At 36.7% G+C, this 23,134-nt stretch overlaps 1 protein-coding gene across 1 annotated transcript in view; it reads right to left on the reverse strand.

The window, feature by feature from the left end:
- Window positions 1-1,078: 1,078 nt before the first annotated feature.
- CDH2 (cadherin 2) overlaps window positions 1,079-23,134 on the reverse strand; it is a 114,290-nt gene continuing 92,234 nt past the window's right edge. The window contains exons 13-17 of the mRNA XM_031612901.2: window positions 22,836-23,069; window positions 22,306-22,539; window positions 20,596-20,735; window positions 9,321-9,485; window positions 1,079-2,493 (exon numbers count right to left, since the gene is read on the reverse strand). Of these exons, the coding sequence (XP_031468761.1) occupies window positions 2,287-2,493; window positions 9,321-9,485; window positions 20,596-20,735; window positions 22,306-22,539; window positions 22,836-23,069 (980 nt within the window). The 3' untranslated portion in view covers window positions 1,079-2,286. The remainder of the gene's footprint in view (window positions 2,494-9,320; window positions 9,486-20,595; window positions 20,736-22,305; window positions 22,540-22,835; window positions 23,070-23,134) is intronic.

Genomic DNA, 23,134 nt, shown 5'->3' on the forward strand with positions numbered 1-23,134 from the left:
GAAAAATTAAGGCTACAGTATCAAGCTATAGTTACTAGCTCACGAGATAAATAACAGTTAGGTATGCAGACACGAAGGATCTATTTCAACCTGAGGGGGATTCACAGCATCATCAGGATTGAGAAAGAAAGGAGACGTGCCCATGAAAAGCTTTAGTGAGGAAGAGATATCACATTTTGTAACCTACAGTCATATGCAGCACATAATGCTGACTCTGATTTCAGGGTTCACCTCTGAAAAACACAATGACATTAAGTAAATTGCAGTCAGAGCGCTGAGGAAGCACTGAATTGGCACCATGCTGAAGAGCATCACCCAGAGCTTCCCAAGCCTTCCCAATGATAAGGCTGCTGCATTACTCCGCGTGGATCACCTCCTGCCGCTCCAATTCTCTCGACAGGCTGTAGAAATGTGTTTCTGCTGAGTACAGACTTCACACTGCTCACAATTAGGCTCCTAATGAGTGTAAATGTAGACTTTAAAGCTGAACAGACTGTTGCAAGTGAATGCAAGGCAGAATTACTGCACCTACTGCGCTTGCTTTGTTTGCAAATAAATCACTGTAACAGGTTAGAAATGTGTCTGGTAATGACTAATCTCCTAAAAGGACTTGCTTTCCATGACTGTCAGCATTCTCCTTGAGGGACGTGAGCCGGTGTGCACCAAGTTAATAGGGGCCTTGTCTTTTCTTCAGAGTTCAGGCAGCAGGACGGCAGTCAGGATCTGCAACTTACTTGTTAACACAACCAGCAGTATTAGCACAAAACCAATCTAGAAATGAGTCAAAAATGGTGAAAGACTTATTATTTAGATAAAGTACATTAAACCAAAGAGTCACCTTCATGGAACTGGAAGTTTTGGATTTCCAGCAATGGCACAATCACTCTGCTTCACCTGAGAACTCAGCTTCCCAATCCATGCCGAAGTTTCTCCTCTATGCAGCTGATTTTCAGTCCAGCAGTACTGAATGCACAAGAAGTGCACACTGGACACAATTCAAATGTGCTCTGTGTGTGTTTTATTTACTACGCTCAGGGCTTACCCATGTAGGAAAAAAACTGCCAAACCAAGCACCAGATCCAAAATTAGCATTTTATTCAGAACGTTGGGGTCAGAGGTGTATCATTCATATTCTGGTACACAATACAGAGGCAAAGCTGTTCTCAGAAGTCTCTCCAGTTTGAAAGCTCCTTCCCCCTTCCCTCCCCACCCCCAAAACATACTGTATATTTACTCGTGCCACCAGTATTAGGCCAACTTCCCTCCCCCCCCCTTTTTTGGTACAAATTATGTAAAACTTTTGTGCTAAGAACTTTTTTCCCTCCCCAAACAAACAAAAAATAATAAAAATAAAAATAAAAAAAATATTGAGTACTCTAACTACAGTTCAACAATTGATTCAATGTCACTTGTTTGCAACCTGTTTTGTAAATACTTTATCCATAACGAAAGATATAAACATGCAAAAACCTGAATCCATAGTCCAAATAATACATACACATGTTCTGAAGTTTCTGCACTTCTCCACAGACTATGCCAATAAAACATTATGTACACATACCATTTTTACAGTGAAGTGGGAAAAAAGTACTAGAAAGTAAAAAAAAAAAAAAAGTGTACATGGATTGCGACCAAAATGTGTCTAACATTCTAGCGTAAGGAAAAAAAAAAAAATCAATTCTGCTACAAACTGGTGATATGAAAACTCCCTTTATTTGCAACCAGCTGCATAAGTTTTAGAATTTTAGTGAAAAAAATCCCCTAACATCTAAAACTAGAAGTAATGTACATTGTTCTACCTCATGGTCTTCTCTTCCACATAATAAAATTGTTCCATGAGGAATTTTTTTTTTTTAAATTTTCAGTCTCCTTATTTTAATAAAAGCAATGCGATGTAACAAAAGCATATTGAAGCATATTGTGATTCACCTTACTCCTCCCCACCCCAACATACCTTGTTTCTTTAATGCATCATTTCATAAATCAGTACCATTAAAGCCTTAAACATAAAACTAATTCCGATCTGAAAAAGGTACAAAAAGGCACATAAAATCCCAGTGCTTCTGTACTGTAAAATTCAAGTGTAACTGAGCTCAATATTTTTTTCCAAACAGCATTGGATCACTGATATTCCACGGAGCCCAAATTGGTTTGCAGCCTATGCCAAAGCCTTCAGCAAGCACTTGTGCTAGTAGACTACAAAGTTAAAGCCTAGCTTCTGTATGCTTTTGGGGAATATCAGTTGAAATGTTTGTACTTGTCCAAAAACAAAGTTCACTTTGAAGTTCAGTCATCACCTCCACCGTACATGTCAGCAAGTTTCTTGAAGCGTGGGCCCCAGTCATTTAGGTAGTCATAGTCTTGCTCACCACCACTACTTGAGGAGTTAAGAGAGCTCAAGGATCCAGCAGTGGAGCCACTTCCTTCATAGTCGAAGACTAAGAGGGAATCGTATGGTGGGGCTGTAGGGTCATTGTCGGCTGCTTTAAGTCCCTGTAATAACGAGAGAGAGAAAAAAAGGTTAAGTTCTGTATCAGTGAGGCAACATGTAACTGGAACACTGCATTGCTGTTATCTACCAGCCTTGAGAAAATACCATTCTTGTTCTTCTACAGTTCATCTAAAGCAGAACGGCATGGTTCATGTCTCTGTAACTCCAGCAAAAACATATTTCAATTGCCTTTAGAATGGACACATTTCCAGCATTTAAAGCTGGAAGTTTTGGAACAACTGCACGCACTGTTCTAACAAAATCTTAAGAGAACATCACTGAACTTGGAATGGTGCTAATAAATATACAGTTTCTGAGCTGTACAGCTCACAACCTGAGGCATGAGCAATATGGGACTGGTTAAATAGACAGATGGGGAAGGAGAAATAGGCATGTTTGCAAAGATTTGCTTTAACAGCTATCTCACATGGCCAATAACATATCCACTGACACTGCTGGCCTGCAGTCCATCTGTGTGTGCCAAAAGCTGTATTTAGTTAGTTCTGCAAAATTCATGTGCCTCTGTAGGCTGCTGTGAGATAAAGGTACAATATGTTGGCTTAAGCCGCATGTGTTTTGCCATTACCACCCATAAGATTCCACCTGCTCCTCATAAAACACACACAGAAAGAGACGCAAAAGCTAAATGCATCAATATATCCATTTTTGCTTCCTTGTTTGAAAGTATTCAGGCCATAAACACACAAATATTAGTTCTTCAGTAATTTTAAACTTTTACCCTCTACAGCTGAATAACCCCAAACTAAAACCAAAGCAAACTGAACGAGGGAAAAGTAGAGCAAGAACCAGACTTCTTCCAGAGGAGTGACTCCTCTGTTTCCTAATGTAAGATCAAACTTAAACAGTAAATTTAAAGAATATAAAGCAATTACTCTGTGGCGAGCCACACTTAGCCTGGAAAGACTTACAGCATGAATATAACAGGCTACAGTTATAAGTAAATGCAAGCCCTCTTGTGTTTTGGATTTTTCAGCCCCGTAGTTTCTTCCACAGGATTAGCAATGATTTTTCAAGATCTTCCACTTTCAGGATGGATCTATTCTGGCAGCTATTGATGAGGAATAATGTGACTGCCAAGGTTCTTTCAGCCTTAGCTAAGGCTTCAAGTTGCTCACTGTTAGATTAATTTTAACCAGTGCAATTTGTGCCAATTTTCCTGTTAATTTTTGATGCTCGTTTATTTCTTTGAAAAATCGCTTTCTTCTACTCTTTTTTTGAAGGATTGATTGTGCCTCCTTTGAATTATTTAAGATGCCATTTTTACAAATGTACGTTTTAAACCAAACAGTGCACGATAAAAATGTGATCTAACAGAAATGACTGAATTTTTTTCCCTATAAATATATATGTACCTGAATTTGTTAATTAAAACATATAGTATTGATAAAAGAAATCTGATTATTAGCATCTAAAATCATTCAGAAGTGTGCAAAATGTACCTAAAATAGTTTTGCAAATCAATGCTGGAAAGGCCCAGCATTATTATCAAACTAATGACCTCCAATCAAGAACATATTTTGGATTTAAAGTGATCGTTTCGCGTAGTACAACAACATCAAGCACGCTATTAATAGCCTGTATTAGAAGCATAATCTTGAATTATCTGATAAGAATAATTGGTGATGCTTATTATCTTTCTCTTTGGAGTTTTCCATCCTGACAGCCGCAATAAGGGCAAATGATTCAAGATTCCTAAAAGGCAACAGAAAGTACATGTAGGAAGATTTCCTTCGTCCAGCTTCAAAGCTTCAAATAGTTCTAAGGCTTTCTCTTTATTTCTGCCGCTGAAGCAGAAATCTAAATTTAAGTCTTAAGCAGTCCTTACAGTATTTGCACCTTCACTTAAGCCTGCTTGCGGTGATGTACTTACTCTCATGCTTTTTGGACAGAGGTGACAAGGAAGGTGAATACTTAAGGAGTGCTGAGGTAGGAATCTCAGGTGTTTCTGTGTAAAAAATCATTTACAAAGGAGGTTTGGGAGGAAATGTTATTTCCTTGCAGTTCTGCCTGGGAACAGCCAAACACGTGATACTGACTTATTACAATTAACAATTCCTCAGACTCTAGATATAATGAACGTAGTTTCTAACTTTAAGACAACAAAGTTCTCTGCCATATCTGTATGGCATGTTAAGATGATTAAGAAATAGCACAACTTTTTACATTCCTTCTGCTAAGCATATTCTCTGAACTGCTGGGTTCTACAGCATGTCTGAAGCTGGAGATGCTTGATGTCAGCTTTGGCAATGAAATTGGCTTATGAGACTACCCTTGGTTTTAATATTGTCATCTTTCTGCTTACTATGCCGTTCCTTCCAGTACCACAAAGTGCTGTATTGGCATGACTGAGAAGGCAGAAATGATTCCCAGTGATTGCTTACACTGTTTTTGCTGGAGTGGTATTGTCAACCACTCCTCAAAAGATTCCTTAGTATTTCTCAGAGGTGCTCAAGAACTTCAGAACACTGAATTTTTTGTTGTTTTGATTACTGATTCCTGATCTTGAAAACCTGCAGTTTCCACTAGTTAAAAGTAATTCAACAGTTTAATTGAGGGGACATTTACATGAGAGCAGATAATCTCCCTGGAAGATGGAGAACCAAAATACATTTCTTTGCATTTGCTACACAAGCAATGCACAAAAAGCAGTCACTGAAGAGAAGCTGCTGTGACAGCCAATAACATCATGGCAATACAAAAGCGAGCTTGAGATCTAGGATAGACTGACCAGCAACCTCACTTACTCCTATTCCTTATGTGTTGCACATCCTTTCACTGATCAGGAGATAAAGAGGATGAAGAGGAAAGACTACAGTGCCTTAATAGAACAATGATGGCAACCTTAAATTATACTTGTATAACTTGGTCTTGTATATACATGCCTGGTCCCAAATAGAGCAAAAATGAAATCCACAAGATGAAACTTTACAAAATCTAATCTAATGCTTTTGTTTTTATTAATCCTACTACTTAATCAGATTCAACAGATTTTTGATGAGAATAAAAGAATAGAGCCCTACAATGAAGTATGAAAAATGGTTTCAACTTGTTTTTTCACTTGACAAGAGAAAACAGAAAACACTGAGGGACTGTGTTCTGCTCAGAGGTGTACTGTATCAAGTCATTTCCTAAGAACGAATCAAGTGTCCTCCACGTTCTCACGGGATGAGACCTTCAGTTTGTGATTTAATTTACCTCAAGCTATGTCCTCTATTGATTAGAAATATATTCTTATTCAGAAACTTTCTGCCACAATAATTTCTTTAAGATTTCTAGGGACAGCATAGGTGATTCTTGAAAATGAGCTTAACAAAGCTTCTTCAAACAGGTCTGATTTATACTGCCTGCAAATCCTGAATACTCTTAGCATTAATTATGCTCCACATTCTGTAGGTTATGTTTTAAAAAGCTCAAAATGGAAAACAGTGTCTACAGAGGATTCTTAATAACACATGACTTATTTCCCTGACTTGTTTGTACACTGAACTGGAAGAAAAGAAAGTTTTCCCGTTGCCCTCCCCTCCCTTAAATTAGAGATTCATCTATCCACTGAAACAGACAAAACAAGAAAGTCCCCGAGGTCATTTAGATTATGCCTGTAAAACATATTTTGATTATAAGGCACCTCTGGAACCTTCTTATTTTTACGAAGTTCGTGTTTTATTTTAACTTTGCAAGTGTCATACAAATACTTGAAGGATTTATCATACTTCTAACTTGTTTTTCCAATGAGAAGTTATTAGAACACTACAACATACTCATACTTACACATGTTTCACTGTATTAGGTAGACTTAATACAACTGATGACAGCTGGAAAATAATACACTGCAAAAAACAAAGTAAGTACTGCCAAACAGAAAAAAGATGATCCACTAGGTCTTTTTCACCTTCTATTCCTCTGTAATAGGATCAAGAAGAAAAAAATATCCCATGCTTTCTCAGGTGGTGGTAGCTATGTCCTCTAGTATCTGACACAAATGATGTATGGTTATTTTTTGCCAAGAAGTTGGAGTAATTTGGTAGCCAGTTTGAACAATACTGGCACTGTGTCTGAGGTACTGGTGAGCATTCAACAGACTGAATTAATTCCTATACGTGGGCTAGCATCCCAAAGGCTCAGTGATCAGCATCTCTGGGAACAGGGCCAAGTCCTCCAAAATACAGGACTAATCTCCAAAAAGCGTTGCATGTTTTCAAGCCAGCAGAGTAAATGCAAACTTTGTTGCAGAGGTACTGACAACTGAAAGGCAGCCCCTCTCTGTTCAGCTAGCGACTCGGTTAGTTTGGGATGTGGTCTGGATTAGGGCTGAACAAAAGAGAAGTATGGTGTGATGTCGCAGTGGAAGAAAGTTCTTTGCCTAACAATGCTAAATATGGACGCAAAGAAATATGAACTTTACCATTTCTTATCTTGCTATGTCTTTTTCACAGCTTAGCATATCTTCTGTCTGAACTATCATTCTAAAAGAGAAAACTGGCATCTTTAGCAAAGATATTTCCTTCATTTATTCCACATAAAACTGAGAGATTTGAAAACTGAACAACTTGTTCAGGCATAACCTTGCTGGGGTTGCTTACAACACGTGGCAAAGGATGTTATCTGAAGCAAATCTGAAAACCTGTGCAGCCTCAATGTTTATGCACAGGATACTGATTATTAACTGTAATAGTGACTACTACAGCAACAACTGATTTTTTTTTGTTCTAATAAATTTCTTAGAATCATGTTTGCCATGGGAAATTTTGACATAACACAAATTAAGATAAAACTACTGTGGAGAAATAAAATCTTCATTTTGCTCAGTGTTCTGGTAAAACAGAGCAGAAAGAATCCTCAGCAATGATTGTGCACTTCAGAGAGGATTAGGTGAAATGCTCCATAGTAAAACAAAATCAAAATCCTAAGAAAGAAACACCTTACAACAAAAAGAAGCTAAATATATAACATTTGAAACACAGAATCTACATCATGTAGTTCCTTTCAATATGGGGAAGCAATTGATTACCAGTTAGGTTGCAGATAAAATTGCCATGCTTTAATTTTGTATATAAATCTAATGTTAGTTTTGTTTTTGATTGAATTATATTATTGCTATCATTTTACAATATAAAACTAGCTGGAAGAACCCTTCTCTTTTAGATGAAGAGGAAAAGGAAATATGCAGGAAGGTACTGAGCTAATACAACAGAAATCAGTAAGAAAATGATTCCTACCTTGGTACTAAGATATAAACATGGGGTTAAATAAAGATAGAACCTACTGTTTCTATCTATTTATGATAGATTCTTCAGGAGTGACAACATACTGAAAAATAACATTGCTAAAACAGTTCACTGAGTAATTTTAAAATTGTGTAAGACTGGACAAACTGTCCCTTTTCTGGTTGTCGAGAATCACTCCCTCATTTCTTATCTAGGATCCATATGAGTGTCAACATTGCTGCAAACATGAGAAAAATCAGGCTGCTGAGGATCATAGGCTCTTTGCCAGCACTTGCCAGGTTAGGAACGTACAGCACAATCAAAGGAGAACAAGAATGGAAACTGATCATCTGGAAGAAGATGAGGGGCTGTAAGGAAGTTCTTGTGCGTACACAATCTTGGTCATTTTATTCTTCCATGACTCTGCTTTATTACAAAAGTCAAATGTATTTGAAATATTTAGAAGTACAAGATATGCAAAGATCCACTTTGCTAAGCCACTTCATTCTAATAGAGGTCTTCCACAAATCTGGATACTCTTAAAATAACATCTAATTGGAATAGCTTACAGCTAGTCACCTCCCTTTACGTAGTATTGCTGTGTATCATATTAGGATCAAACTCCATTTTACACGGCCTGCTAACATAGAAGAGAGTTAAGTGTATTAGTCTGCTTTTTTTCCTTAAAACAAACAAGAAACATATCTGCAAAAACTGTTCTCTTCAATACTTATCCAGCTAGTAACTGCCAGAGATACAAGAAAATTAGAGAATATAATTTACGGAGAATATAATTAATCTACAGAATACTGAATTACTAAACCATAATTTACAACTTAAAAATAAGCTAAACATTTGTGTTTCTGTAATCAGTGAGCACAAGAAATGCATTCTACTGCTACATAAAAATCAATGATTTAAGATTGACAAGTGATTAAAATAATGAAACAAATATTTGTAATGTTATTACTTTCAGAAGCGTGAATAATCTGGTTATAGTCTGAATCTTACTTACATTTATCTTTATTAATTTGAGGAATCAAAGATAATGCAAAGACTTTTAAAGCTCTATGACAAGTATTAAAAGCACTTACATAACATTTAATTTAGCTGCCCTGCTCACTAATCGTATTTGATGGAATTCTTCTGGCCTTACTGAACGTACAGAATTTCCAGTACTATCCAGCTTCAAAGGGTAATGTATGAGGAAAATGAATATGAACTACTTCTATTAATAAATTACTCTGAATTAATAAATGAATTTAGGCTAAACTATAATTTTGTTATTCTATTTATTACTTGGAACCCAAAGAATAATCCTGCTTGAAGATACTGTGGTTGCAGCTGATAATGTATTATGAATGTAATTAATACAAATGTGCAGAAGTTAATTGATATATCTTCTCCTTCTGTTTGAATGAGTTAATTGAATTTGTCTGCACTTTAAAAGAATGCATTTAGTTCAATTTAGCGGGACAACTTTAATTGTTTAAGTAAGTTTTTAAAAGTTATAATGTTCAAATTTAATAGCTACTCATGCAGAGTACAATTAAGAAAATATAAAACCTTACAGATCAGAGGAGGAAATTCTTTCTCTCTTTTACCTCATTAATGAAGTCCCCAATGTCCCCAGGATGAGGAGCAGCTGATCTGACTGGATACTGAGGTTCTGCATGGATTGGCCTTTCATCAAGACGTCTGATTCCAACAGGTTTGATAGCATCTGGTTCTACAGTGTCAGGCTGCTGGAGCTGGCTCAAGTCATAATCCTGCAACATGCGAAGCAGAGAGAGTACGTTAGGAGAATTTTAAATGCTGCCTGTCAGCAGAAACATGAGGAAAGAAAACAGGGAAGTACAAGGAATCATTTCACCACAACTCTTATTTTCAGGATTGGAACACGTACTGAGAATAAGTCTGAAACATAGTTACTTCCAGGACATTATTTGATTTATACTCCCTGAACCTACTGTTTTGATTCTGTTCCATCAGATTTGTAGTGGTTCTCATAAATTTTCCATTGAGAAGAAAGGATTTGTGTAGGATTTGTGTTAGTCTCTATTAAGAGACTAAACACTTTTCCTCGTAACGATGATCTACTGCATAGAGCAAAGATATCAAATCCAACTCTCATTTTTCTAGGGAAACAAACACTAGACATTCTTGTTCCGAGAAAGAAGCAAGAGTACTGCTCCGCAGTATTTTATAACACATTCAAGAATGGAGTTTAAGACTTCCTGCTGATTTCATGTGGCTTCTACAATACAAAAGCCAAAGGGGGAAAAATGTCATAAGAAGTACAAAGCTCCTCAGATTTGGCCTTAATTCTAGGCTTTTTCTAAAGATTACTTGTGGATCTGTTCATTAAGTACTTGATGCCACAGTTTCCAACTCTGGCAGACTGATGAAGCTAGCATACCGCCATGAATTTCAATAAGCAGTATATATGTATATTAAATTTTTAATTAGATGAATATTTATGCATTTAAGATAGATATGTCTGAATACTATTTGCACAGTGTGATGTGTTTCTGCACTGTCATTCACCTCGCTGTAGTCATGCCTAGAAGGTAGTCATGCTCAAAGGATGCCTTTCCACAAGGCACTGGTAAAATTGCAGAACAAAGAACTGGACTTAAAGGCTTAAACTAAAGCCAACCATCCACGAACTACCTGCAGACTGGGGCTTAACGCCAGCTCTACTGTATGCCAGATGCCCTACCCCACAGATAGTCCAAGCAGCTGAGAAGCATCCTAAAATAAGTTCTTTTGTAATCAGTATCTATTTTTCAGTAGTGTTTTTCTAGTAAAAACCTTATTTGCAATCTCAATTTGCTGGGTGTTGTCTGTACAGAGAATTACATTTTCATTGTTTCCTAACTGATTCCTGAGAAAAAAATATATACTGCTGCTGTCACTTCATGGAACTTACGGGGCCTTTTGAGAGCATTACTTCACCAACTGTGGCCCCCCAGCACAGATCTTTCAACAGGAAGCAAGGACTGTTGACTGCAGTGAAGGCATTTTCATTGGGAGAGCTTTACTGTCTATCAGATCATTACACTTTCTAATTTGTTTCTCAGGTCCTCAACTGATTGCACACAAATTCATAGTTAAAAAGGTGCAACAGCTCCACTGAGATCTTAGAATGTAGTTTTGTATGTTTTAATTAAATTAGAAGTTCCTTGGGGCAGAGCTGTAACTTTAACCCTTTGTCTCATCAAAACAAAACAGAATAAGTCATTTCAATGAAGTCATATGGACTAGAAAAAGTGCAAGTAAAGAAAGTAAAAGTAAACCAAACTCTTTATCCTTTCCCTTTTTATTATGTAAAATAAATCAAAACAGTTTACAGACATACTATCAGAAAATCATATGAGAGTAGAATGCAGTTTTCAGAATTTATGAATATGTATAAAGAGTGCTTTTCATACATTTCGTTTTAATGCTTAATATTTTCCCAGGAAGGAATTCAAATAGGTATGGTTAATGAAAAAAAAATATTAAAATCAGGAAAATCTCTCTAGTCATTTCAATTTTATAATGCTATATATATCTATATAAATATATATTTATATTGTTATAAACATTTTATATATTTATATATACACACATCAATAGAATCACAACATGGCTTGGGTTGGAATAGACCTTAAAAAGAACAAGCAGTTTCAACAAGCTGCTTAGTGGCTGAATACCTCCAAGGATGGAGCATTCAGAGCTTCTCCAGGCAACCTGTTCCAGTCTCACCACTCTCTGAATAAAAAATTTCCTAATACCTCATCTAAATCTCTCCTCTTTTAGTCTATTCACCCATCCCCATATGCAAAAGCTCGTTTCCTGATTAGTGGTCATACAGAAATACCGTATTAAATGAGTCAGACAGAGTCCTCATATTTAAGGTTATCCTCCTGTGTATTTGTATAGTATGAGACATCTCTAAGCTTTACAGCTACAAAGACAGCAAAGATTGCCATCCTCAAGGCAACAGCAGGGCAGAATGTCTCTTTACGTGGACTCCCACTTTGGATTTTTTTTCCAGGATAATTTATGACACTGCCTTCCAGACTTCTATCAGAGGAAATTTATTTTGCAGGTCTATTAAGTGTCTGGACAGGAAAAAAAGAGATCCATTGTGCTTATTACCACAGACTCCCAATTCTCCTGTATCATTAAAATCAATACCAACTGTACATCAGTCAGGTATGGCAACTCATTCACCATCTCCTGAAACTGGCTTAATGTCGTACAAATACAGCATCATGGCAATGTCTCCAGCTGTTTCAACATTCTGTCTGAAGCCAACCCTACTCAATTACTGCAAAGTAAAAATAAATAAATAAATAAAATAGTAATATATATATACACACACACACACACACACACATATATGTATTTCAAAGACTCAGAGTGTAAGCTGTAAAGGACTGTAGAAATTCCATGTCTTTGCTCAATGTTGCATTCACTGCTAGATAAATGGAAAAACTTTTGCTGCATTATCTAAAGCTCCTGAACAGACTTTAAGGTTAGTCTCAAGCAGAGTTTTACATAGTTAAGTGCAAAAGTAACAGCTAAAAGGAAAAGTGTCATATCAGAGTGAGAAAAAAACATGCTGAGGTAGGTTGGGACAGCATGCTCAGATGATGTTCAGGGTCATTATTCCTACTCTAATTCAGAACCAGAAGTCAACAGTTCTATCCTAACTTCCATCTTTTTTCATGTCATCTGTTCATTATTTCAATCTGCTGAGGGATTAATGAGGAACGAGAATAGGCCCTCTACTGAAGTGATGACATTTAATTCATATGGCTGTTAGCTTTTGTCAGAGGCATTTATTTACTAATTTCTATTAGTAAGCCCTAACTCCAGTAATTTTTTTCCCTTCCTTAAGTTTGGATTTGAGCAAATTCCTTCAGAAGGTTTGAATTCTTCTTCTTTAGACTTCGGGATAAGCTTAGATGGTTAATGAAAAGAAGAATTGAAGACTGCTGTTCTTTTTTTTTCCTACTGGGAGATAGCTAAAACATTAGCTTTTATTTATCTAGCGAACTCGGGCCCTCAAGAAACCAGAAAATTACACTGATCTGGTTGTCCAAGTCTACCAGAAAACAGAAGCCTCCAATTCAATGACAGGGATCTAAGTGAAGCAAGCTGAATGACCTCTTGCTTATAAAGGGATCTTATAGAACTGTATGAGACAATACAACCACCTTTTAGATAACTGGTGGCTAATGAGATGACTAGCTTAATGTTTTATCAATATAACTTGATGTAACCACAAACATTTCTGTTTCCTTAGTTAGCTTCTTTTGATATCACTATTTACTCTTACTGGGGAAAAAAAAGTTCAAAAAAACCCAAAGCAACAACAACAAAAAAGCAGACAACCAAAACCCCACTATCACCTGTACTGAAACAGAAGAACTTGTTTTTGATTTGTTTTTGGTTTTAAGAAAGGAAATAAAAGTCAGGATCTCCTAAAAAGGTATTTTACCAGAAGCTGCATCTTGTCCAATTAAGTTATCCTCATGCTCCCTTACCACAAAAGAAGCCAACTTCGTATCAGCCCAATTACAAATATTAACAATATTACCTATTCACTTAGTTTTAGACAGCTTCAAGCAAAGACTTGAACCATTAGTAGCTCTTCCTGAAATGTGAGATCCAAGTATTAAATGTCAAAACCAGCTACCAGCTATAGAGATCAACCACTTTACCAGCTGTGCAGACAGAAGAGACCAAAGCTCCTAAAAGCTTTTCTTTAAGAAACTTTACACAGTAGTTGGAAGCACAGTTCACATATCTCAACTTGAATAGAAGAAATGGCCAGAAGAGAAGAAAATGCCATTTTATATTCCCTAGTAATCACTGATTTACAAAGAAAAAGAAAATGCTTTTTCCTTAAACAACTTCCTCTTGTGCGAAGCAGCCATTTATTTAATGGCACTTGAGTAATAATCCCTCATATAGCAGCCATCAGCTGCGGTAGTGGGAGAAATATCTCCAAAGAAGTACCTCACTTTCTGGCTGCAACCAATCTTTGGAGGTTAAAAAATAAAAAATAAAATAAAAAAAAATCCAGGAGATAGGATTTCCCAGAAGCTTCAACTTGAAGTTAACTTTTTCTCCTGGATTAGCTGCTCTGTGCTTGAATTTTAGAAGTTGTTGGCAATAACTTAAATTACAAACATATTACACTAACTAGACCGTCTTAATATGAATACATACTGAAACAAAGCAGAATTCCAAATACCAGACTGAAACCACAAGTTAATAAACCTGTAGATTTTTATGAACAGATGGGTTATTTCTTAAAAGCAATCAAACAAGTTTTTGCTGTTGTTGTTTTGTTTGTTTTTTGTTTTTGTTTGTTTGTTCGTTTTTAAATCTCTCACAGAAAGCAAGCTTTGGCTACATATATATACAGGCCTGGACACATGACTCACATAACAAAAATACAACACCTGTTTCTCATTTTCAATGCATATGGCCTTTATGAAGACATACAGAAGTTCTGATCTATTCCCATGGAAGAAATCAATTTAATTGTCACTGGTTCACTTAATTTGATTGTGACAGCTGTAAGTGGCATTCACTGGACAAAACCAGATGCAGTGCTCTAAGAGCAAGTAAGGCAGCACTGGCAGAAGTCTGTAATTCACGCACCTGTTTTACAGGATGGTATCTTAGTATAAACCCAATTTTATTTCAGTGTTGAGATAACAGAGCAAACTATGACTTGAATGGTCATAAATGGTCATAGATAAAATGTGTGGTCTGCTTCTCCTCTGTGTTGCTAACTACTGTTCTCTACTCCAACAGAGAACTGGAGCAGGGGGAGCAATGGAAGAAAAATGTAGGTGAAAATTCAGAAATGTAAAAGTCTCATACAAATAATGAAAAGGAAGTGAAAACCAATCCTCTAACCATTCTACCCCAAAACCCATTGAACATAATCATAAATAATGTTGAGCAACTTGCACATAAAATATTGCTCAAGTTCTGCAAAATGCTCCAAATCCCCTAAATCTTTCATTTACTGAAATAGGATTCCCAAAAAGGAAAAGCACGTGGGTTTGACTAGATACAGACTGCAGGTGGGAGTCTAGTTACAGTGTCTGCACTAACAGTTGGTCTTTATTTGCAACTCATTTTTTATTACTTTCTGCCATATTCCTTTTCCCATTTGATTTTATTGTAGATAAATCTAAAGCATTACAAGTTAATCATTTTTAAGATAACCAAGAAGCTCACTTATCTGTTTTAATAAAAAAGGTAAAAGTTAAACACCAACTGCAGATAAAACACAATAACACTGACGTATGTTCTAGATGGGATAAAATAAAATACAACACAATTTTGTAATGGAATTATGGAAACATTACTTTTCCATGATGAGATAAAGATTCACCAAAGAATGATGATAATTCCTCCACAGGAGCACTGCATGAGTCACTCACTCAAAAAACAAGGTAAGCAAGCAATCACTATTCTCAAAATAACTTCCTCGTGTTTATAATATTACAGATGCCTAGGGATACCTTAACAGCAGTTATTTTATTCATTATCGTTTAAGTTTTTAAATGAAATATTTTACAGTCTTAAATGTAATACAGATAAAGGTTAAGAAGTGAGAGTAAATGATCTGAACATTCCGGATGGTAAAATATAATCATGTGGATTTATACTGTTGATAAAGTAGCTCAGAAATATTGTTTTTACAACAGAGCTTACGATAAGATCCAGCATATAAAACTGATGTAATCTTAAAGACACCAATATCCAGAAAGTCATGACATTAACAAAACAGAAAAAAAGAAACAAACTATTAAAATACAAATGATTATTCGGAACATTTTTATCAATGACACACAAATGCTGGAATAAAAAGCTATCCTCTTTCACAAATGAGAAACTCCTGTTTAGAATTTAGATCCATTCACACCTAAAAGTAGACTATTATGTTTTTATCATCTTTAAAATAATTGCTGTTTTATTTCTCAATATTAATGGTAATAAAACAGGAGAAAAAGTGAGCTACCGACTGTAAGGAACAGTGATTTAGGAAGGAACAAGCAAAGTTCTTGGTTCTAAGAAAAATACTTAATGATAGCAAAATCACTGCTTTACAAACTCTTGTATTTGAGTGTGATAGTCAGGTTAAAATACATTCAGGACAGCCGAAAATAAATAGTTTCAAGGCATACCACTTGCTGTTCTAATTTGCATCAACAAGACCACTTGCATAACTATGCACTATTAAAATTCAGGAAACATCATAGAACTGGACTCAAAGGAGATGTGAGGAGCATCTTCCATAATGTACTATGGAAGACTCATGAAAAAACAATTAAATAGTAAACAATACATATCACAGATATCAAGCTGATGTATGCATCGAGTATCCCAGTTGAGCACCCACTGCCTCAATGTAAATCACATAAGTGGCTTGAGGGACGTGGTAGAACGAATTAGTGATGTTTATAGGTTGTGATCTGCCACACATGCAAACTATGTGGCAGACGTGCTAAGTGCTTTAACACTCAGCCAACATAAGGATTTTGCATTTAGAATTGACAATAGTGTTACAAGCTGAGTGCATATCATGCCACCAGGACTATGTCAGTCCTCTGTCTCACTCACACCTCCCGTCTGCTAACAATTATAAGCTCCAGATCATGTGGCAGTTCATTATTAATCAAGACTGTCGCTCCCAGCTTCGGAATTTGTCATAACACTTGGTAACGTTATGGCAAATTGTAATTCCCCTGCCACAGATAGCTGGGTTAAACATTCAGAGGGAATAAAAAACCCAAATCCTTCCCAAAGCAGCCCCACTGACTCCTGTGGAATGGTGGCGACCCAAAGTAACTTCTAGTGTTACTCCAACAGGTAGCCAAATTACAAGTAGAAAATTAAACAAAACCCTGAAAGATTAGCAGACCTTCTATTACCTGGAGTATCTCTTCCCTCTCTTAACACCCTCTCTCCTTTCAGCTGTCAGAACAGTGGGGGGGACAAAAAAAAAAAAAAGAAAAAACGCTCCTGCCTGCACAATATGAGTACTATAGAGCTTTCAGATCCAGGTTTTAAACTTTTTTTTTCCCAAAAACTGAAATTTCAAGTGAAAAAAGGCCAAAACACTTCTTGTGTTGACAACACTCTGCAGTGAGAGCAGGCTGACATCAGTTATGACTGACAGATACACAGCTTTTCTGGCTTAGGGAATTAAATGCATTTTTCTCTACTGTGGAGATCACACAATCCTGTGCAGATCATTCGAAGCTAGAGACAAACAACGAATCATTTCAGAACCTCAATTTTCTTTACAACCATTCAGTCTGCCAGTGAGCAAAGCAGGTCAAGAAGGCTTCAGAGTGGATTAACAGGAGACACAATAAATTGCTCTTTGATGACAATCTTCACATCACAATTAATTCAAAATTCTAGTTTGGGAAGGGGGAGAACACATGCAAACACAAAAGACAACAAAGCATTCTGCCTCACAGGAAGGAGTTGGAATTTGGAACTAATCAAATTTGTTACTGGATACATTTCTCTGATTGCACAAACAAAGAATTTGAAAGCAACATGCTGAGCATGCTTTAGGAGAGTGTTGTGACAGCTTGGAAACCTAACTGAATAGCATTTAAAAGAAACAAACAAAAAAAACCACCTCCTAAATAAATAAATGACCTTCCAAGAACAAACCAGAAGTCTGAAAGTGGTTTGGTTTAGGATCTAAAGTATCTTAATTTTATCACTTTAGACACATCTTTGGAGTCTTATCAACCAAATCTTCTGGTCACCTAAAATATCTGCATAAACAAGATGACGATGAGGCCACACTATGCAAATCTTCAAGTATTCATTCAGAAGAGTGGGTAATTTTTAAAAGGCCTAAAAAATTTACTTTTTATCAATACAAAAAGGAATTTTAAGAGGTAAAGAATATGAAAATATTTGAACTTCTTAAAATATTCTGTGTTTTCACTGAGTTTTGCAAGAAGCTTTAAGCATTCCCCTTTCTTTTTCTGCATGAGAGGCATCCAGGCTTCAATGGCTCTGTATTCCTGAGCCTTTTTTGTCACCATCTTCCACCTAGGCTGCTTGGTCAATCAGCGCTGATCTTGTTCGGGATAAGGAGCAACAAACATTAATACTGACATACATATGTCATTTGCTGATCATCTACAGACCCACAGCTGACATTAAACATCTTTTTCTTGATTTTAATGGAACAGTGGCCTGATGAGGCCTCATTCTGAAAACCAGTTTTTGAGGGCAGTCTTGAATGCTTTTTTGGGAACACCTAACTTTGATCTTTAACTCTTTAAATTTGGGAAGAAAAAAAAAAATTGATAGCCAATGTCTAAATAGCATTTTACATTTCTTTGCCTGTACAGGGTTGCAAAGATGAGATAACTATTTGTAGGGAACTTGTTAGGACACTAGAAAAGCATACATAGTTCTTAAATCTCATACAAAATGTGTGGAAAACCACTTTATAAGAAATAACAATAATGTTAAATCAAAATAGTAGTCTTCCTCCTTCCCCAGAGGGTTGAGGAGTGAGGGAGGGAAGAAGGAAAACAAGAACAAGTGAACCTAGAAACTGTGATCATCTAGTTAAGCACCAACAGGAATCTACTTTTTTTCAGTAGCAAACCATCAAGTTAATGAGTTTCCATGAAAAGCAAGACAGAAGATATTGAGACCATCTGATGTAGATAGAAAATTAGGTGCCAACATGAAAGCTTCTGCTCTCTGTTTAGACACACGATCACTTTTACTTATCCTTCCTGTGACATTCGGTATGTCTAAAGTGTATAAAGATCTTTTAGATCTCTGCTCAAGGAATCAAGAGAGTGACCAGTGTACCTCAACAACATGGTTGGTAATTACAATTACCATGACTCTCTTAAGGTAGCCAAATGCCTCATCATCTAATTAGTGACACGCATGAATGGATGATGTCCTCAAAAAGTACCTTAAGAAAGAAAGCAGGGTTTTTGTGGCTAAAAATCTTTTTTTTTTTTAAATGAAGTCCTTGAACTTCCCTATATCTTGGTGCTTCCTCGACTCGTTGTAAGAACTGATTCTCATTTCCCTTTTCTTACCAATTTACTACTCCACCAACAGTTTCTCCTTTCACTGCATGCACTACACTCATTCATAGGTTGTGAAAGGCTGCGTTTCTGGATGCTTTACATCCTGCTAATCTTTAACTGTGTTCACAAAATGTTATGTCCTGCTGCGCTCCCCTGACTATCTCTCTGATAAAAACAGCACATTCCCTGCTGAGGAGCACTGTGTACAATGGACAGAGGAGAGACTCCAGCACTCTTTTCAAATGATTATTTTACTCTTCCCTATGCTGCTACTACAAGGCTTAAGGTTTCCGATCTCCAGGCACAACCTCTCCCAACACTCTAATCGTATCACCTACAATTTCCTAGCAAACAGTATAGACACTCAAAACTTTACTGACTCTATCCTGGGGACTGTCTCATCAATAATTAAAACCAAAACTACATAAAAATTGCTAAGCAGATCCTCCAGGGAATTGTGGGTGGACAAGAGCTGGGGATACGTGAACTGGAAAATTAGTCCTCACAGGACAGACTTTTCTTGTTATCTTCTGTGCAGTAACATGCGCAAGCTGGGTACGGTTCTTGCACTCAGTCTGTACAATCAACTGGAATATATACAGTCTCGAAGGGTTGTCTTCAATTTATTAACATAAATGATTTTCCAAAACCGCATGAGCTGAAGTTTCCTTTGCAAACTGCTTAAAAACAAAGTTATGCAGAAAACCCAGGAAGTAGGAACAGGACCAGGGGAAATGCAGGAAGCCTGGAAGTTACTAAGGATAACAAAAATTTCAGACAAACCAACAGAAGAGCAGAGGGAAGCCACATGTGTCTGTACTAGTGAAGGGAGACACTTTTCAGGTAACTGAAGTGCCAGATGAACATGGCTGAGGATCTGAGGATGTGTGGAAAAATTATACTTGATTTTTCAAGGCTTTTTACTGGAAAATTTCTCAGGATGTATTATATGCACTGTTCCCTTCATAATTATTACACTCACTTCTACCAGTAATAATGTGCATTAGTCTATTGTTTGTCACGCTCATAAAGCACTTAACAAATCTCCTCTGAAGGAAGGAAACCACACTGCTTGGAAATTCACTAACTTTGAGAGAGGTGGAGGGGAAGAGAAAGAGGGGAAAAAGTAGCTATTCTTAGCATATACACATCACTCCTAGTCCTCTGACATATCAACAATGGTTCAACCAGAGGTGATGTGAGAGTAAATGCATATGGCACCTGCCTGGAAAGGTATTTGAATAAACACAGATGTGCCCTGACAGCTACTTGAAACATAAATACTTTCCAAGCTGAAATCCCTGTAGTGGCCAATCTGTCAATAGCCCACATTACTGTACATCCAGAAAAGCATTCACCTACCACTAAACAAGGGTTGTATTTGCATCGGACTGTATTAGCCACTCTACAACAGGATCCCAGGCAAGGAGTGGAAGGTTTACAGATTACGACGAGAAGGGATTTTTATTTTCATTTAAATATAATTGCCTTGGTTGAAATATGGCAAGAATACCATGTCTTTTTTTAATGGCGTAAGTCAGCATGCTGTTGGTTTTGCATATTACCCAAGAAACAGAAAATTTCTGTCTGTGCAACTGCAAAAGCAACATGAGAAAACAATGTTTTTTTTCAGGCTTTTGAAGTAGTACTCATTGTCTTCAGTGTGTTATGCACAAATTAGCTATTTATAACGATTTGTCAATAGAAACAAAATAAAGTGCAGAGCGAATTATGAGCCTTTACATAAGAAGTACTCAACATTCCTCACCTGATCTTCTTCTCCACCACCTTCTTCATCGTATTTCAGAATGTTGTCCCTCACATCATCCTCTGGATCAATTAAGAGCTGCTTGGCCTGACGCTCCTTATCACGGCGCTTCATCCATACTACAAACATCAGAACTAAAACTACATGGCAAAAAGAGAAGACAAACACACATCTTGATTCCAAAGCATGGAAAATTGTGCAAATTTAAACCACACTACTACTATTATCTTTTGTTCTGGATGAGAAATTTCAGTATTCCAGGATAGCTTTCTATTTTCAAATTTAAAAGAAGATAGCTTAAGCTTTAGAAGTTTAAACTTAGGATACTATAAAGCAACTTGATTTGGAAATCAATCACATATTACTTCCCTTAGTCAAAAAATCTGTATCTACAAATTAAACTTGTCATAAAGTAAGAAAAAACAAGTATAATGAATCATAGAATTCAGAAGGAAAGAAATCCTTCCAATAGAAATAAGAATTCTAGATTACACTGCCTGCATTTTTCCCTACTATGACCAAACAATATATGGTACTTTACACAATGGCATACATTTTTAATCATTCATTACAGATCATTTTTCTGTTTTACTGATTGCTTACAATCTAAAACTATTAAAGAAAGCAAAATAACGAAGAAAACAAAATAAGAAAGAAAACAGAATAAATACATGATTTTCTAATATACTAGGTAAATTTCTAATTACACTGACACTTCTTTCCATGAAGGTAGTTGTATCTCAAATGTAAAAATATGGAGAATATTAAAAAAAAAAAATGCAAAGAATACCTTATAAGATGCAGCAGTTTCATTAAGCGTCTGCCAAACCAATATCTGACATTTTAAGAGTGCCTTGTACCAGGAAAATCACTGTGCTGTGCTTGTGTTCAGCCATGGGCTTTGCCTGGCCCAAAGACTCTCCCTCACACTCCCCACCCCCATGACTCCCTTCCATCATTTTCTATGTTCTGGACTAGTGCACAGTATACTCTAAACAGGTTAATCTTTTTCTCGTGTTCTACCACAATCAGAAATCAGTTAACCATAGTGTGTAGGAGAGCTGGCATCTAATTTACTACACTGGACAGATACTTAGTCATGATGTTTAGTCATTTCCCTTATTGAATGCGCTCAACACAAAAATAAAATACTAGCACAGCTTTATGTAGTACTTGAACAAATACACACATCTCTTTTTCCTGCATGGCTGCCAGATTGTCAGACCTTATATGAAGTACTGTGATACATTACTTTCCAAAATCATAAAATAGCCTACTTACATTAATCTGACACACAATAGTAGTAACGCCAGAGCATTCCTCAGAGGCTGTGCAACCTACTGTGAGTGGTGCCAAATTACACAGTACCAACAGGACCACAGACTAAATATCTGAGGGCTAATCTCATTTTCGTCCTGGTCACCCACTGATGTAATATAACATGTGCCCTTTGGCACGGATGGAAAACTTCCTTCGTAAGCTCAGTGTAGGGACTGTGAACTTGACTGCCAAGTAACCATGCAAGTGCTAATTATGACCTTTCTCACAAACTCCTAATCCATCAGAAAGTTTTCATACTTGTTCAACAGTTATTGTATTTGAGTCTTTAATTCCTCCCTGGTCTTTGACAAGGTACATGGGATTGAAACACAAAATAGCAGTTATAATACAAGAGTAAAAGGGTCAGGATTCAGAGATCCATCTACTTACTGAGCAAGATGATGATACAAAGCAGAATTGCAATGATGGCACCAGTGCCCAGTCCTGCGCCAACAATCCGGTCAACATCAGTACAGTCCCCATTTATGTCACATTGGCAAACTTTCACTTTCAGCACAGAAGTGCTAGATGCATGTGGATTTCCAGAATCTGTAATTACTATGGGCACATCATAAATACCAGCCTCCAAGAACCTGATCCTTAAAGAGAGCTGGGCATGATCACCTGTGGGTGAAAGCAAGGCACTTGTTACAAGGTAGTGTATTGCTCATGTTTTAAAAAACAAATGGCAAAAATGGCTTTGCATATTGCATAACTGGGTATTAGACCCACAAAGTGCATGACTTCTTTACTGTAAACTTCCTTAAAATTTATTCTTCTCTGGGGAACTTGTGCCAAGGTTCTTTCCTATTTATATTAACCAGATCAGCATGTATTATGAGATAACACCAAAGTAGAAAACAGAAAAGAATATGCAATAGTTCCTTTAATACAATTAAAATTTCTGTAATGTTAATTACCACTAATTCGAACAATGGTCCAATTCCTCTTAATACTAGGAGGTGAATCAGGCAGCTCAAAGGCAAATGGGCCTGCATTTGGATCAATGTCAGGGTCTACAGCAGTGATGTTAATAGCATTAGGCTGCAGGGTTTCACAAGTGGTGGCTTCTTTTGGGTTCACTTGGGGAGCATTATCATTGATATCCAGCAAGTATATCTGAAGTGTGCCGGTTCCACTCATTGGAGGAATTCCTTGGAGAAAAAAGAAGAACCATCAGGTATTGAGACTGTTTACAGTTGGAAAATTACTTAAAATG

This window comes from Phasianus colchicus, chromosome 3 (genome assembly GCF_987193195.1).
Source record: "Phasianus colchicus chromosome 3, bPhaCol1.hap1.1, whole genome shotgun sequence".
NCBI lineage: Eukaryota > Metazoa > Chordata > Aves > Galliformes > Phasianidae > Phasianus > Phasianus colchicus.